Raw genomic sequence first — 17,475 nt, forward strand, 5'->3', positions numbered from 1 at the left:
TGCAACCAGTTCTTGGCCTCTAGGGAGAAATGAGACACTTAGTGCTGAGAATGTCCAGGGGCTTACAGGAATTCTACCTTACTCCACCTCTGTTACACGCTGGCTGACTCATGGGAAGATGGGAAGGTTGATTCCCCCTTTACTTAAGGTGGGAATCACTGCAAGTAAGCAAAGTCTATAAAAAGGAGAGCTAAAAACAGCTTTGGTTTTCTAGAGCCAAAGAAAGTGGTAAGCCTTAGAAGCCTTCATGGGTACAATTTGCCAGGCATGAACTTCACAAAACACACCAACACTGCTCTCCAAGTGCAGGTGTTCAGACAGCCAGGGTCCTGGAGGACAAAGTCACCCCTGAAAGGGCCAGTTTCCAACACCAATAGGCCTACAGGAAAAGGGCCAGACATAGTGGGTCATTTGGGAGGACAGAGGCAGGATCAGAAGTTGAAGGTTATCACCTTTTGGTACATGGCAGGTTCTAAGCCAATCTGGGATGAGTCCTGTCTCAAAAACAAAAAAAGCAGACATACAGAGTGGTCATCTGAGCATAACCCAGTCACTTCCAAAGAGTGGGCTGCAAAGCTTTCTGAAGAGCTCTGCCACAAGAGCACCCCAAACATAGGCAGACCAGACACGTAACCGACCCTACCACACACAGAGACCTCAAGGAGAACAGAACACTTAAGATGATTGTCCCAGCTTCTACAGTCTTCCCCCTCTGCTCCCATAAAGCTGGGCCGAGGAGCCCAGGTGCAGAACTCACCGACCTCTTCTAGGACTCTATCCACGAGCCACGTCCCAGTGAGCAGCATGCTGTAGCGAGCTCTCTGGGCCTGCCTATTATGTGGCAATCTAAATGGTGTTTCAATTTACACGAATCACATAAAAGACGGTCTAAATTATTAAAAGACAAGCAATATTGGTAACAGTGAGTGGGATAAAACAAGCAGTATTTCTCCCTCAACACCCTGCCTTGGGTCTGGGCGTTAATTTGTAGCACTCTAGAGGGAGCCATGCTGGAGACAGATGCAGCGCAGACATCTCTCAGAGCAGCAAAGTCTCATGGGTAAAAACCAAGGCATTCTGTAAAAAAAAAGGGCCAATCCTCCTCGCCCCACTCTGGGCAATTTACTCCAAGAATTTTATTGAAAATAAATTCGATTTAAGTAATTACAGGAGATAAACCATGTTAGTGTCCTCCTTTCTCCTGTACTAATGAATTAGAACACACAAAAACCTCAATAAAAATGACATGAAGGCTTGTGAGCGTCACTCAGATTTTCCTAGTCACTTCCATTTCATCAAACTGCCATTCCCATTAAAGCATTATGTAAAAAATGGGATTTACTCCACAAACATGTATAGTTATTACCAATGAATTTAAACATTGTTTATAAAATATAAAGCCAATTTTACAAACAAAACCTTCAAAAGTTAAGGTTTTTCTTTTCCTTTTAAGAGATGAAAAAATGATGTGTCTCTAGAGCTGAACACACCACCTCCTTTAATTACTTTCTTCCGGTCACCCATCCCTTGGTCCAGATGTCTGTGTGAGATTAGGAATGACACATCTCCAGCATGAATGAGCAGAGAAGCAACCCCAGCCTGAAGTAAATTCCCGAAGTGCTTTGACATTTTTCCTTCTATGTCACAGGTGGAATGGGTTCTTCCTTCCCGTTACAACTGTGTGCACCTGCAAGCATTTATTAAGGTTGATGAAGATGCTCATGAGACAGCATTAACTAACAGAATATGAACTCCTCCACTCGTTCTTGGAGGGACTAGATCCAGCAAAGTACAACATAAACCACCCCGCACCCTCCCGAGACCCTGGAGCTTGCCTCGCTGTCTTTGAAGTTACTTAAGAATGAAAGGTCTGGATTCCATTTGTTTGAAAAAGCAAAGAACACAGACACAAAAGAAATACGTGTGTTCACAAAAGTAAACAGTGAGGAGGGGGGTCCTTCTGTTGCAGGTCATAGGATACAAGCTCAGACTTACAGTCCTATCTTCAAGTTCAAGGGAGAAGGTAAGTCACAGTTCCAGGTACTGAGATCTCCCCAGAGACAGCGAGATTCAAGTCAGGTAGCGGAGGTTCACATGTGCAATCCCAGAGGCTTAGGCAGAAGGACGATGAGCTCAAGCCAGCCCGAGCTACAGGACAGGATGCACAAAAAGAAAATTCCAGGCTAGAATGAGGTGAAGTCCTATTTCAGAAAAAAAACAGGACAAGACAAGTAAGCTGGACAAGTTACCAATCGGGAAATGTCCAGGGAACATCTAAGCGCTCCCCCAACCTTTGCAAGGTCTGAGCACTTTGCAGTGCCCAGTGCCCAGAGAGCATCACTGACACAGAACTCCTGTCTGACCCGAACTCCAACTTCACAACACAGCAGCTGAAGAGTTCTTATCTGGCACCTGTAAAGGCCACAGTGAAAAGTTCAGGAACTCGGGGCCCAGCCTGGGTCTTTCTCATCTGCAGATTTAAGCATGTCTCAGGATTCTGTCTACTAAGTGGCAAGACTATGTGTTGAAGAGGCAAAGAAGGCATTTTATTTTTAACCCACAATTCACTTGTACTAGAAAATAAAGATTAACAATGTCTAAAACAGCCAGGTATAATGGCTCACATCTTTAGTCCCAGAACTCGGGAGGCAGAGGCAGGAGAATCTCTTTGAATAAGTTCAATCAAGGCCATCCTGGTCTACAGAGTAAGTTCCAGGCCAGCCAAGACTATATAGTGAGATCCTGTTTCTCAATGAATGAAATAAGTAGATACTAAATAAGAGTCCTGGAAGGTAACACCTGGGACTTGGGAGACTTTGCAGGGAAATAAGTGTGGTGGAATCCATGGAAGAAAGAAGTGCTAAGCTGGGTTCATTACAATGTCAAACCTGTGGGCTGGGCTGAGGTTCTGCAGAAGTGCACTATTATCTAACACTCAAAAAGTCCTGAGTCCTATCCCCAGCACTAAAAAAATCAAATAAATAAAAACATCTGCTCTGCCAAAGGCATTCCAACAGGCTGGAAGGACAATCCTGCTTCGGAGCTATTTACAAGAGGGCTATCTACAGAAGATACACCTGATAAAGGATCGTCTGTCGGTTGTACGGAAAACTGAAACCCAACAATCAGAAAATGTGTCACATGGTTTAAAAATGGACAGAAGAGATGCAGACATCTCAACAAAGACAGGCAGAGGGCAAGGGGTACATGGGACAACGCTCACCACTTACTCTTAGGAAAATGCAGGCTAAAACACAATGGCAGGTCACCACTTTGCTTCCCAACACAGCTGAAGTCAGTGCAGCCACTCTGAGAGGCAGCCAGGTTGTTTCTTTTCTTCTCGTGGTGCTATTCAAAACTGAACTGAGGGCCTCATACATGCTAGGCAAGGGCTCTTGCATGGAGCTGTAACCCCCGCCCTGGTCCAGTAGGTGTTTCTTACAAAACCAACCACAGTCTCCTTATCCAAGCCAGGCATCACTCTCCTCGGTGAAGTGGAGACTCAACAGCCTCACCAGAGACAAAACCAAGCCCTTCAGAAGGTAGAGACAGTAAAACGTGGAGCATCCAGACAGAGGGATAACAGTCACTAAAATATAAGGAATCGAGCCATGAAAAGGTATGGCAGGACCCTAAATTCATATTCTAAGTGATGGTCACCACGTGGCATTCTAGAAAGGGCAAAAACACAGAGATGACCCTCTAAACAATAAGCGGCCACATTCACTTCAACCCTACAGAGAGCCTTCAGGCAGAAGCAAAGACTTTTGATGGACGCTGCTGGGACAATAAAACAGTCCTTGAGGTCTCAATACAATAGACTCTGTACATGTGAAATATATTACAATTGGGAGACACAGATCTTCTGAAGTCAAATTTGCTGCTTCTACTTATTCTGTCCCAGTCTATTCTCACCGAGGACCAAGGCCTGCCACCTGCATTCCCTTCCTGACTGTAATGCCATACTTGTTCCTACAGAATGGAAACCACAGATCACATGACTCTGTCCCCTGATCATAGCTGGTAGTCAGTACATAGTGTAGTTCCAGGAACAGGGTACTCCACTCAGCAAGGCTTGAAGAAGAGCACGCAGAGACCAAAAGGCTGAACTCTTTACCAGATGTCCCCCGGAGTGTGGCTTGCTCTTCAACCTCAACATCTCCCCCACAGGACCACTGTGCATGTTTGCTTCCATTTCCACGGACTGACAACATCAGTTGTCACACACCCACGCCTAAAACAGGGGACCACCAGTAGCAAAAGGGTTGGAGGAATGGACAAGCCAGCGTGAGCTTTTCCATGCTGCTGAGTATGCTGCTAACAGCACCAAATCTAAAGCCCCTCTAAGTGTGCGCTGCTCTCGCAAACGGGTTTCCGTCAATAATGCTCTGGTTAGAGCTGTTCCGTTTTTTAAACTTCCCTTGCTTCAAAAAAAACAAAGAGTGAGCAGGCTTAGTGGATTATGGAGCAGATTCCTATAATCATAGCTCAAGGGAGGCCGAGGCAGAAGGATCAAGAGCTTAAGGTCAGCCTGGGCTGCACAGTAAAACCTCGCTCAGAGTTGAGAGCATAGGGAGGAAGGTCAAGAGGTCATATAACATTTTCAGAGAAGACAGCTCTTCAACAACCATGAACCCTCCAGGAAGGACACAAGAAGTTCTTGTTTTTCCCAAGTCTATCCTCCTAATCTCACACATTAACTCAGTGCTTTGGAAACAAAACCAAATCATTGTAACCAGTATGTTTTTAACAGCACAGGCTGAAGCCCAATCCTATGGCTCTCATTTTGAAATAATCACAAGAAAATTACAAGAAAAAATAAAGAATCCTGCATATAGACAAAAGATTGTTCCAAAGAAGTTTTAGACCCAAAGTATTCTAAACTAATAAAGCATCCTCTCCAACATCCTCATGAGACAGGTGGCTACGGAGAAACATCACACCCATTATTACAGCCGAGGAATCAACACCCAGGACTGTCACTGACAGCAACATCAAAGAGACCAAGGGCCAGCTTGGCAGAAGAAGATGACAACCCCCTACTGGCAGCTCACTGATTCCTAGCTTCTGAGCCCCGTAAACTGCCTGTCAAGGAGTCCTTCACAGGTGGGAAAACTGGCCAGCACTCTCCTAGCTTAAGAATCCAATGACCAGAGATGCTAAGGCATGCTGTGGGACAATGGTCTGTACCCTGTCACTTGTATTTTAACAAAACATTGATTGACCAGTAGCCAGGCAAGAAGTATAGGCAGGGCAACCAGGCAGGAAGTAGAGGCAGGGCGACGAGAACAGAAGAATTCTGGGAAGAGGAAAGACGCAGTCTGCAGTCATCACCTAGACACAAAGCAAGCAAGATAAGAATGCCTCACTGATAAAGGTACCAAGCCACGTGGCTAGTATAGACAAGAATTACAGGCTAATTTAAGATGTAAGAAAGAGTTAATAAGAAGCCTGAGCTATTAATAGGCCAACCAGTTTATGATTAATGTAGACCTTTGTGTGTTTCTTTGGGACTGAACGGTTGCAGAACCGAGCAAGACAGAAACCTCTGTCAACAAGGACAGGCCTGAGATCAATCTCAGGAAGGCACCTAGAAACCATGGGATGCTATGCAGGAAGGACAGCCCAGGAAACAAAGCAGCCCCAAGGCTTTGGACTCTAGGAGGGTTCTCGTGTGTAACATATGTACTACATTTCTTGAAGGGTTATGACACAGCGATGGAAAAGGATGAACCGGATCTGTATTGCAACTGCTATGTCTGAAAAGCATGAAGGGCACGTGGCTCATAGCTCACTGATACAGAGAACATGGAAAGAGACCATACTAAACTCCGGTGAGTAAGGAAAAGCAGGAAGTACAGACTGGCAGACAGAGAGCAAAAGCACACCTAAATTACTCATTAAGTTTCACCTATCTCATTACAGAAAGGTTTAAATTAAGGTTGGTACCCACTAATGTCTACCTATGCTATGTCTGGCGCTTATTCAACTATGTGGCTATTTCTGTTTCTACATAAAGAAAGCTCCTGTAGCCAGACATGATAGAACACACCTTTAATCCCAACACGTGGGAGGCAGAAGCAGGTAGACCTCTTGTGAGTCAGAGGCCAGCATGGGCTACACAGTGAAACCCAGAATCATAGGGAAGACTGTACACAGCTCTGCAAGCTGGCTCTTGCCCAGAACACCCTGTGGGCACTGTCCTAATCCATGAGATGTCAGTTATATAATTTATACAAATTAAAGTTACAGCTTAGAATATGCTCAGCCCAGCACTGGTCTCAGCAACTCAACTGTGACAGAAGTTGTTTTCAGATCAGGAAACTCCATCACTTACCAAACAGGACGCTGCTCAGAGGATGTGGTAGGTCACCCCGGTAATCATAGCACTTGGGAGGCTGAAGCAGGATAATTGCTATGAGTTCCAAGCCAACCTTGGCTACAAATGACACACACACACAGAACCTTTCTGTGATATTCTGGGTTTTCTTAAATGTAAAACTCGCTGCCCATATACAGCACAGCCTTTTACACTTCCTTATGACATTCAGCGGGGCAGATCCGATGCAAGCAGAATTTTATATACCTATCCCAAAGGGAGCTTAGAAACCAAATGCTCCTGTCCACAATCTTTACCACATCAACTAACAAACACCCTGCAAGCCTTCTCTACCTAAAAGACCAAAATCCATGTTCACAGTGACCATAGAGAGCAAGCCATTTTCCATAAAAACAGTCTATGTACACAGAGAAGCCAGCTGAGGGGCAGGAGTAACCCCAAGGCAGGGGCCCAAACTTCTCTGGGTTGCAGCTACTGCAATGCAAATAATGCTTCACAGCAGCATCAAGCCCAGTTACAGGACTCCTCCATGTGCCCCCCCTCTTTGGTACAGATAACACAGCCCGTGGAGGACATGGGTGGCCTCTGTGTCTCTGTTCATCTCACCACTGTGAAGAAGGGCCGCACATAGTTGGTGGCTTAGGGTAGACTATAGTCTGGTTTCCCTGACACTCAAGACCCTCCATAGCCATTCCAGTGAGAGGAGATTCAGATGGAAATACCATCCCTACTTTGGGAGGCAAGCTCGTTCTTCAAGGCTCTGCTCAAATACCTGCTATTTTAGAAGGCATAGGGAATCCCTACAGCCAGGGACTACTCCTTTCTACTTCACCGTAACAAGGAGCTGACTTCTGCAGGTATGTCTACGCCCAGCCCTAGCTTCCAGGTTTCCAGGCCCACTATCCATTTCCCATCTCTCCTGGCTTACTTCATTACATTTGCACTTGCTACACCTACCCAACCTGCCTGAGACCCACTCTCCCCACGCTGCCCCTCTGCCAAGTCAGCTCTTAGCTTCCTTATTTAGTCGGCAGCAGATCCTAGGGCTCCACCCTCAAGACGGTCAGAACCCGGTACCTCTCATGTTTTTCTCATTGTTGCTACTCTGGTCCACCATACCTGTCTTTCTTGTTCAGAAGTCTAGATTACCATAAGAGCCATGGAGTTCCCATGTATAGTCCAAACTACCAGATACATCAGCCAGGCCATTTTAATAACAAATTTTTAAAAGCCCTCCTCATTCCCACCACAGCACAACCCCAACTCTCAGGTAGTCTCCCTGTCTGTGCCCTTACGAGCTCATCTTGCCTCGCTATCACTCAAGGCACAAGGCTGCTGCCCTTGACCTCAGGGACTCATTGTCACCCGCCTTGCACTTGTCGTTCTCAGGGTCTAGAATGTTCTTCCTACAAATGGCTTATATTTACACATCAATTGTATACATTCAACCTCTCAGGTCATGTGTAACCAACCGCAGTAAAGTGACTCCCCAGTGCCCTATCTAAATTGGAGCCCAGGAGTCAGAATCCAGCTCAAGGAAAGAGCACATGCATAGATATGGCCCCAAATTCCATCCCCAGAACCACAAAATCTTTTAAATATTTTAAAGTGTAAAAATAAAACACATTTTTTAAATTTTTTAAATAAAACACATGAATAAAAATAAGTGACACATATAAATAAAAAGAGCTGTTCCTAAACCCTTTAACTCACATCTGTCTTCACTCAGCATTAACTTCCACCGCGTTGGAAGATGAACTCTAAGGATTCCCAGTCTCTCCTCCCGCACAGCAGAGGCACACTGCAGACAGCAGGAAATGACTAGCAATGGTGCAGGCTCTAGACTCTCAGACGAGAGAGATAAGCACTACTGCTTCCCACCCAGAAGACTGGAGACAGTAAGCCCATAGGAGGATCATTCCAGAGCTCATCCAGAAGACAGGAGACAATAAGCCCACAGGGGGATCATTCCAGGGCTCACTCAGGCACACTGAAGGGCCATTCCAGAGCTTACCTGGAACAAAGAACAATGTCTGCAACTGAGACCAACGTGATGTATCTCCTAAGCTCTTGCGGCACGAGCCTGAGTCTATTATAATAATAGCCTTAAGGCCTACAGTAAGCTCTTCAAACTAACTTACATTATTCTCCTATCACAGCTGGTGGGCAATGCAAGTTTGAGGGAGCCAATGAATGTTTTTAAAACAGAGAAGTCTCAAGGTCACATTTCATTTAAGAAGAATTTTCTGTTAGCCCAGGCAGGTAATGACAGGCAACCTAGAAGGCTGAGGTAGGAAGGTAGAAAGTTCAAGACCTGCCTGGGCAGCTTAGTGACACTCTTGTCTCAAAATAAAGTCACCCTTCCCCCACAGCAAAGGGCTGGGTATGCAGCTCAGCGGCAGAGGACCTGCCTAGCAAGCGTGAGGTCCTGAGTTGAATCCCAGCACTAGAAAAATGAAAGTCCATCGATTGTATACACAACAGTTCAAAATATGACAGAGGCAGGTGGGGCGCGGGCATGCTACCGCATCAATCCTGCAGGGTGTGTGCACTTAGCAGGCTAGAGAGTTAATGATTTAAATGGCTTCACAGGTGTGAGAACGAGAAGAAGGGAAATAAATGATGTTTGCCTAACTGGACAAAGGACACTCCCAAGACACAGGAACACATTCAAGGATGAGAGGTAAATCACTGAGGAAAGGTGGAACAAGCTGAATATAAGGTTTCCATGACAACGAGGTTGGCAGGAGGTCTAGCCAGCCAAAAGAGCCAAAGGGCCTCCTGGAGATGCATAGCAGGCAGGATATTGTGTAGAAAGAGCTGAAGGTATTATTAATGGGTAACACAAGAAAGGCAGGACAAGGGAAGCCTAAAGCCAGAATCCTGATAAAGGGAAATAGAGGTACCAGTAAAAGACGAGGAAGAGGCCAGCAAGCACGAGAAAAGCCAAGGACAGGTCAGGCATCACAGAGAGAAACCTGATGATGGAGGAGGTCCTCAGAGGAGTAAAGACAGGAATGCAGAGGCAAAGAGAAGACGTGAAGCTGCACCTCAGACTCACTGTACCCGCAGCTGGCGTGAAGGAAGATTAGCCAAGTGAGGATGGGGGAGGAAGGCTCTCTTCAGGGAAGAGCATGCCACAGGTGCCTCTGGGACAAGGATGAAGGAGACAGAAGAGGGGACAGGAGAGGCTGGGGGAAGTATCAGGGAGCTAACTGATGAGCAGAAAGTATATGTGTTGGTGAGGGGGCATCTTGTGCCCTTGAAAGAGGGAGAAGCCCCAGGCTTTCCTGAAAACACTGTGTCCAGTCAGTGGGCGGCACATAGCAGGAGGCTCAGGGAGGAGAGAGGCAGGCCCCCAACTGACATACACATCAAGGAAAACATGTGGTAACCAGATAGTCTGGTGCTTTAGCGTCTGCAAGGGGACTGCGGAGCAGTGAAGCAGTTATAGAACCTTGGAACTGAGGAGGAAGGAGTGTTAGGGAGGAGGGAACGTGGTGTGTGCAAAAGTTCTGTGACCAAGGAGAACAAAGGCTGGAGAGGGAGACACCAGTCAGAGGGAGTGACAGCTGGGCATCTATCTCCCTGCTGAAGGATCTAATCTCTATCCTCCTGGCCATGGGTGACTGTAACACACTTAAGCAAGATATGGCCAGATCTGCATTTCTGGAAGCTGTACCAATGTGGACAAAAAGACAGGCCTCAGACTGTTGGGAGGCCATAGTCTGCCAGAGGAAAGCAAGCCCTCCACAAAGAGAACAGGATGAAGGGGGCCCATGGCAGTCACAGCCTCTCTAGGCTGCTTGACCATGTAAATGTGACTGCTACTCCATGAGCTAGCAGGCAGAGAGGAGGGCAAGGAGAATCAACCCAGGGCATGAATGGTAGAGAGGAAGGAACACCCAAACACTACAACAGTGGCTAAACACCCACTATACATGTGACACAACGGGGTGCACCTCAAGCTTCCCTGGACTTGCCAAATGCTTTCATCCACCCAGGACACACCTCAAACAGAACCTTAAGTTGCCCTCTACCCATAGGAGAGATGTCACTAGATACAAGGCGACTCACCCCGGCCAGCTTTTCTGCCCAAGGCTAGCACACAGGACAGAAAGCTCACGGCTCAGCCAAGAAAGGGCTGTGCAGCACCTGGAAGGACCATTTAGTCCAAACAATGTTTTCTGGGTACACTCACCTCTCCTGATTCACACTTTGCCAGTCTCTGCAAGCTGAGGCAACCTCTACCACGCATGAACTCTGCTGAGCCACCCAAGAAGTGGACGGAACCACAGCTTGCTTCTCGGGAGGCAGAGCTATAAAATGCCACAGAACCTGAGAGATCACAAGAAAGCTACCAGCTTCCTCAGAGCCTAAGGGTCAAAAGATGAAATGACATTAGATTACCCTGGTCTCTTCCCTTGTTGGACATCTGAGGGCAGACAGGTCATCAGCCACTGCTGGAGTCACCTTGAAACTCTGGGTGGAGTTCCTGCTGTTACTCAGAATGCAGGTGGGATAAACTTGTGCCCCAAACGCCCCCATCAGTACTCAAAGGACATGGACTTCATGGACTACACCCTTTCTTGAGCGGATTAGTCCAGACTATCTACCCAGTGAAGGCAAGCAGGCTAGTCTTTGTACATAAAAATTAAAAAGTGCTAGGACCTTCAAGATGAAAGGAGGAAATCACCCTGCTGGTCATTCGCACTTCACATGGCTGTAAACCTGTCACCTCTCTCTGCAGGAACCAAGCCTGCTTGAAGCACTGAGGGTGGGGGATACATTTTAAATATCCCTTTAAATTTCAAATGAGACAATCAATTTTAAATAGTGGATATTTACTCTTAATATTTTATATAAATAACAAGCATTTTCTTGTGAGATTATATAATTTTATCAGCAGCAGTGACTCCAGACACCCCTTCCAAGGGGGGCGTCCGGAAGCACCCATGAGGACGTTCCCAGTCAATAACAGCTTCTCTTTAAAAAAAAAAAAAAAAAAAAGTGCATTTAGCATTTTGAAGAAAATGGAAATTTCAGGAAGTATTTTATTACCACACCTTTTTTTTTTTAAAGATAATCTTGGAATGACTCAATTTCAGTGGCTCTGCTTCCAGAGCTCAGCTTCCTGAGCCACTCTTGTTTCTGAGGTGGCCGCCCAGGTCCCTAGGTAAGGGCTTCAAAGAACCGGTGAACAAGGGCCAAAGTCATCTGGGTGTGATGTACTGACAATGGCCTGAAAGGGCCTGAAATGACAGAAAACGAGGGGGCTGCTGAAAACCATAATGTAACTTTGTTTTAGCACAATTCAAGGCTTTTATTTTATGAAAGACTCCAAGGCAAGCTCATCCTGACTAATGGAACCCGTTCTCTGTGTTCATCTTCTGTCATCTTGCTGACAGCACTGCTCCTCCTGGACAGGGTCATCTTCAGATGGCAAGATTTTTACCAAGGAAAGGGACAGATGAAGCAGTCTTCACCTTAGAAGTCCAGTCTCTGTTCTGACACTCTCCGTAGCACCTGAGTGCCTACCAAGGGACTTACTCCCATGCTCCGTCCCTAATTTTCAACTACTTAGCCTAAGACTGCAGGCACAAAATCCGTCTTTTTGGAAGAGAGACGCCATCTAAGAGTAATAAATAAAAGATGGTGTTAATGCCGCTTAGGAGTCGTCTCTTAATAACCATCAGCTCAGACTAATCACTTCGATAAATCAACATGCGGATGAAAAGTTATTAGGGAATTACCAGGCCGCCCGCCACAAGTCCTCACGGAGACGCCGCCTTGCCTTCCAAGTGCAAGGCCAAGGACTGCCAAATGTTTTTAATAAAAAGAAGCAGAGAAGAGAAAGTTACCTTCTAGTTCACACTTTTTCTCCTAGGGGTAAGGTTTCACGAGTAAACAGTACTATCAATGAAGATTTAAGTCTGACTCAAGCCTAGTGAACTAATGCCACTAGATTTTGATGAACAAGCCGGTTAATAATTAAACACATGAAAATCATCTATTCAGGATGGATTTAAACCACACGGCTGTCAGAAAACCTTAACCAGGCTGCTGACATTTTGTTATGCTGTACAGGACAGTCTGAGGCCACAGCGGACAGGTCCCACTGGATGGGAGCCTGTCTTCAATTTCACCCATCTTGTATCACACAACAACCTGACCACCTAAATCTGTTCTCTCCACACAAAAGATAGTGTCTATCCACAAGTTTGGAATGCTCAAGTACCCGAGTCACAAACTGTGTTGCGACTGACTTCTCGGAGGTCACCAGCTTAGTGGCAGAACCAGGCAAGGAGGAGTTGAATCCACAAGCAGCTGGTGCCTCATCCCAGTGAGGTGCTTAGCAGTCATTCCCAGCTACCACTACGAATACAATGGGGTGGGGGAGGCTTGACTCCCGGACAATGACCCAAATGTACAAGACACCACTTACCAGAGGAGATCTGATGGGACAGGAAAGACAAACAGAGTCTTGAGAGGATCGATACAGACACATGTCAGAGCTCCCAGAGAGATGTAAGTAGCATCAGGCCCTGGAAGGTCGGGCAGGGAGAAAGGGACAGCACTCCTTCCACAGGCCTCTGAAGCCTTTCACTCTCTCTCAGGAGCTGGCCTGGCCTGAAGGAGCGTCTACAGACTTCATAAAAATCGGGGGTCTTGGAAAGCCCTACATACCCCACGTCTTCCCATATTCCTGTCTCCTCTGACTGTTGAATGCAGGGCAGTGCAGCATGATCCACAGAACTATAGGAATCTGTGTGTACATGCCCATGTGTGTGCATATGCACATATATATACATATATATGTGTGTGTGTACATGTGTGTGTGTGCTATGAGATAACCTTCTATATGCTGTAAGTTTTATTTCCATTGGTTAATGAAGGAGTTTCTTTGGTCTATAGCAAGGCAGAAAGAATAATGCTAGGTGGAAAAGCCAAATTGAAAATACAGGGAGAAAGAAGGGCAGAATCGAGGGAAATGTGAGTGAGTTGCCCAAGAAGCAAGATGCCAGCAGACTGGTGAAAGCCACGTGGCAATACATAGATTAATAGAAATGGGCTAATTTAAATGTAAGAGCTAGTTAGTAATAAGCCTGAACTATAGGCCAAGCAGTTTGTAATTAATATTAAGCCTCTGAGTGATTATTTAGAAGTGGCAGAGGAACGGGGCACAACAGAGAAACCTCTATTTACATGCATGTATGCATATATGTATGCACATGTATGTGCACATATGCATGTATACATGTATACATGCATATGTGTGTGGTGCTGGAAATCAAACCGAAGGGTCTTATACCACTGACTATCACACTCCCACCCTTTTGGGGTTTAGTTATGGGTTTGGTTTTATTTTGTTTATATGTTTTCTTGAGATGTAGTCCAACTTGATCTTGAACCCACAATCTCCCTGCCTTAGTTTTCAAGGTACTTGGATTATCGGTGTATGTCACCATGTCCAGTCTATAATGTATTTAAATTTAACATACCACACAAAATCCCGAGATAATGCAAATACTAAATACCACACCATCATCTTCAACTGAAGTAAAAGTCTGAGGATCCCCAGAAAACAAGGGCTTTGATTAGCTCACAAGTGTAATCTAGTAAGAGGAACTGCAGAAATCAGAGTCCTTATTCTCAACAACACGAAGGACACCAGCTAAATCTGAAGGCTCTCACCCTTAACACAAAGAGCTAACTACTGGGCCTCTCATTTTCTTGTCTCAGCACCCAGCTTAAAGCAAACAAACCAAGAAACTAAACACCCCAGCTGGCACCACCCACAATCCCAGCACCAGGGAGCTAAGGCAGAATATCCGCTCCCTCCAGATCTGCCTGAAGGGCACAGTAGGTAAGGCTTCATCTCCAAGAGACAAGGGCTCTATGCTCACAAAGCCTGTCAGAAGCCCACGCATCCCTGGATGCTTCCAGAGTGAGGACATTCAGACACCAAACTTCTGGACCATCTCCCTGGCAACTAGTGATGTTGGCTGAAGAGGTGTCACCTCACTTTCTTAGCACAGCCATCCACTCAAGGGCAAGAGGAGTAAGGTAGCTGTCCAAGGTCACACACAGGCAACTAAAAGAAGCGGAACATGATTGTCTCCTTCCCAGATCACACACCAGAGGACATGGTAGGGGCGCTTGGGGCTTCAAGGCTCAACCCAAGGGAGGCCCAACACACAGTCTCAACCTGGTGGGTGTGCAGGCCCGACTCCTGTGGACTAGCCAATCCTGGTCTTTCAATCTGCGCCACACCTCCTACCCATGCCATTCCCAAGAAGCAAGCACCCCAGTTTTTGGATCTCTATGCATACCACCATCCACGTCTAGAACACACCCACCTTCCACCCTGCTGTACTGGACCTCTGTAACCAGCTTCAGTGACACTCCCCATGCTCCAGGCTGCATTGCCCACCATGCTCTCCCATGTGGACCATCTCATCTGTCCCTTCTTTCCAGGGGTGGAAAGGGTGGGTGAGTGAATGCCGAGGAAGAACGGGTGCACAATCAACCAGACTTGGAATATTCCTGGGTCCCAACACATGGATGTGGACCAATGAGCCAAGTTAGGGGAGGCAGAGCTGGGCTCCTGAATGAAGAATTCCAGCCACTGACTTACCATATCCACTTTGGCTACCTGGCTTTCAGCCTCCTCCAAGGAACCCAGAGACCACCACAGAAAGTCAAACAAAGATGTCCCTCAATGAAGTTAGAGCCCGATATCCCCTAAGTGGAAAATGTGTTTAAGTAAGAATGCATTCAATCTAACTCACCTTTCTGAAAATCACAGCTGACCTCAACACACTCCAGACTTACATCGGCCCAGAGATGCATAACCAGCTAGCACAAAGCCCGTTTTATAATAATCTATTAGTCAAATATTTGTGCAGTCGGTAATCCCAGCAGCTGAGAAGCAGGAGGGCCTTCTCAAGGTCAAGCCTGAACGAGGGCCAGCGGGATTGCCCAGCAGGTCAAAGCACTGACTGAACAAGACTGGAGCTCAAAATTCAATCCCTGACACCCACGTAATGGACAGAGAAATGGCTCCTGTGAGCTGTCCTGTGACCGCTACACGTTCACTGCGGCACACATATCCCCACAAAGAATAAATAAAGGCAAAATAAAAAGTAACAATGCATGCTGATGATCTTACACACCATACAGAGATGGACACCTTGTAGCGATGACAGGATCCAAACACACGGAAGCATTAACGGTCATAACTGGAGGCTGCAGCTCAATGCTGCATAGCCACAGGGAGGAGCACACACAGGGAGGAGCACACACAGGGAGGAGCACACACAGGGAGGAGCACACACAGGGAGGAGCACACGACACCAAATTCCAAATAGCTGCTACCAAACGACACCACCTCTCTCCAGCTCCTGGTGATCCTGGTAAGTGGGGGGCTTCCGGCAACTAGAATCCACATTAACGGGATATTTTTATTTGAAAATGTTTGTGTATGTTGTCTGTGTGTCTGTACAACTTGTAGGAGTCGGTTCTCTCCTTGCACAACATGGGTCTCAGGAACTGAACTCAAGTCGTCAGCCTTGGTAGCAAGCGCCATTAGCTGCTGGGCCATCCCTACAGCCAGTGTAAGGCTTCCTGAAGTTGTTTTGGGCTTAACTGGACAGCCTCTGCTTCCTCAGCCGCAGCTCAGAAGCGTCTCCCGGGAGTCTGTGGCTACAATGGCTAAGTGTGGCAAACTTCTTGAAATGTCCATATGTGCCAACCGGGTAGCCGTACACTGCTTCCCAACGGTAGAGAAACGGGTGACTCTCGGCACCCTAATCGTGAGCACCTGTTGTGGGCTACATACAGACGATACTGGGCGATCACACCAGCCAACCTAAAGTCCACCTTCATAGAGTCTAGCTTCATCCTTTCCTTCAGAGCACTTACCACCGCCTGCCACCACCATCTTGCTCACTGGTGTGATGAGCTTTATAGGCCTCCAGTGTCCACTATGGTGGCTCAGAACGTGCCAAGAGGGAAGGAACGGGCCAGATATGGCCCCTGTTGCCTCATGACCCTTAGATTTGGTGAGTCTACATATACACGTATATAAATACGTGTGTGTTTGTATGTGTGTATACACATACATACGTAAATGTATGTATACACACTGTAACATGCATATTCTGTACATATAGTTGTATAATGTGCACCTTTTTATTCACGTGTGCATGCTTACATGTGTAAAGTGCACCTTCACACACAAATGTATACAGAAAGTGTATGAACTACCCAAAAAGTGTGCACAGGACTCCTGGGCTATTATTGGCTGCCCGGGGTGAGGTGGGGAGGCTGACAAGAAGGGAACTCAGGCAGACTCCGTGCACTGACTCCACATGCATGAATTAGGCGCCTGGTGCATGCGGGCCTCCGGCGGACAGTGTCCTGCCCTCAGGGCGCGTCCCTTCCGGTGCCGGGCGCTGAGTGACAGCTCCCGGGCCGGCCGCCCGCTTACCTCGGAACTTGAGCTCGTGCTGTGGCTCGAGGCTCAGGACCTGCTCCACCTTCGCCATGGTCCTCCCCGTCGGGGGCGGCGGCGCGGGCGGGGGGCGGCGGCCTGGGCGGCGGGGCGCAGGGGCGGAGGGCGAGGCCGCGGTGCCCGGCGAGTTTACGGCACGCACGCACGTATGCACGCACGCCCCGACGCACGCACGCACTACGCACGCACGCTGTAGCGGCCGGCCCGGCAGAGGCCAGAGGCTCCGGCGGCGAAAGGGAGACTGCGCATGCGCACGGTGTCTGAGGCTCAGCAAGGCCCTGCCCGGACGGGGGAGGGCGGAGCTTCCGCACCAGGGGGCGTGGCCTCATGCGGTTTGGGAGGAGGGGCAGTCTCCAGTGAGTCTGTTTAGTTAGCGCCTGCGGGGAGAACTGTTGTTAAGTGCTTTACTTAATAATAATAATTAACAAGAATAAACTTCCACTTTCTTCCCGCACGTGTGGTGCCAGACTCTGCTGAGCCTGAATATAATAAAGTACTTATTATTCTTACAAACACGATGTTTATGGGTTAGTGATATGTGCTAGGCCTTGTGACAGTTCATAAATAACAATTATAAATATAATAAACAGGCAATTATTGTTTGCTTATTTCGTGCCAC

At 47.2% G+C, this 17,475-nt stretch overlaps 1 protein-coding gene across 1 annotated transcript in view; it reads right to left on the minus strand.

Moving 5' to 3' along the window:
- Vapb (VAMP associated protein B and C) overlaps positions 1 to 16,992 on the minus strand; it is a 42,217-nt gene extending 25,225 nt beyond the window's left edge. Inside the window, exon 1 of the mRNA XM_005362797.2 lies at positions 16,833 to 16,992. Coding sequence (XP_005362854.1) covers positions 16,833 to 16,890 — 58 coding nt within the window. The 5' untranslated portion in view covers positions 16,891 to 16,992. The remainder of the gene's footprint in view (positions 1 to 16,832) is intronic.
- Between the last annotated feature and the right edge of the window lie 483 nt (positions 16,993 to 17,475).

The sequence above is a fragment of the Microtus ochrogaster genome, linkage group LG8 (assembly GCF_000317375.1).
Source record: "Microtus ochrogaster isolate Prairie Vole_2 linkage group LG8, MicOch1.0, whole genome shotgun sequence".
In the NCBI taxonomy this organism is placed as follows: Eukaryota; Metazoa; Chordata; class Mammalia; order Rodentia; family Cricetidae; genus Microtus; species Microtus ochrogaster.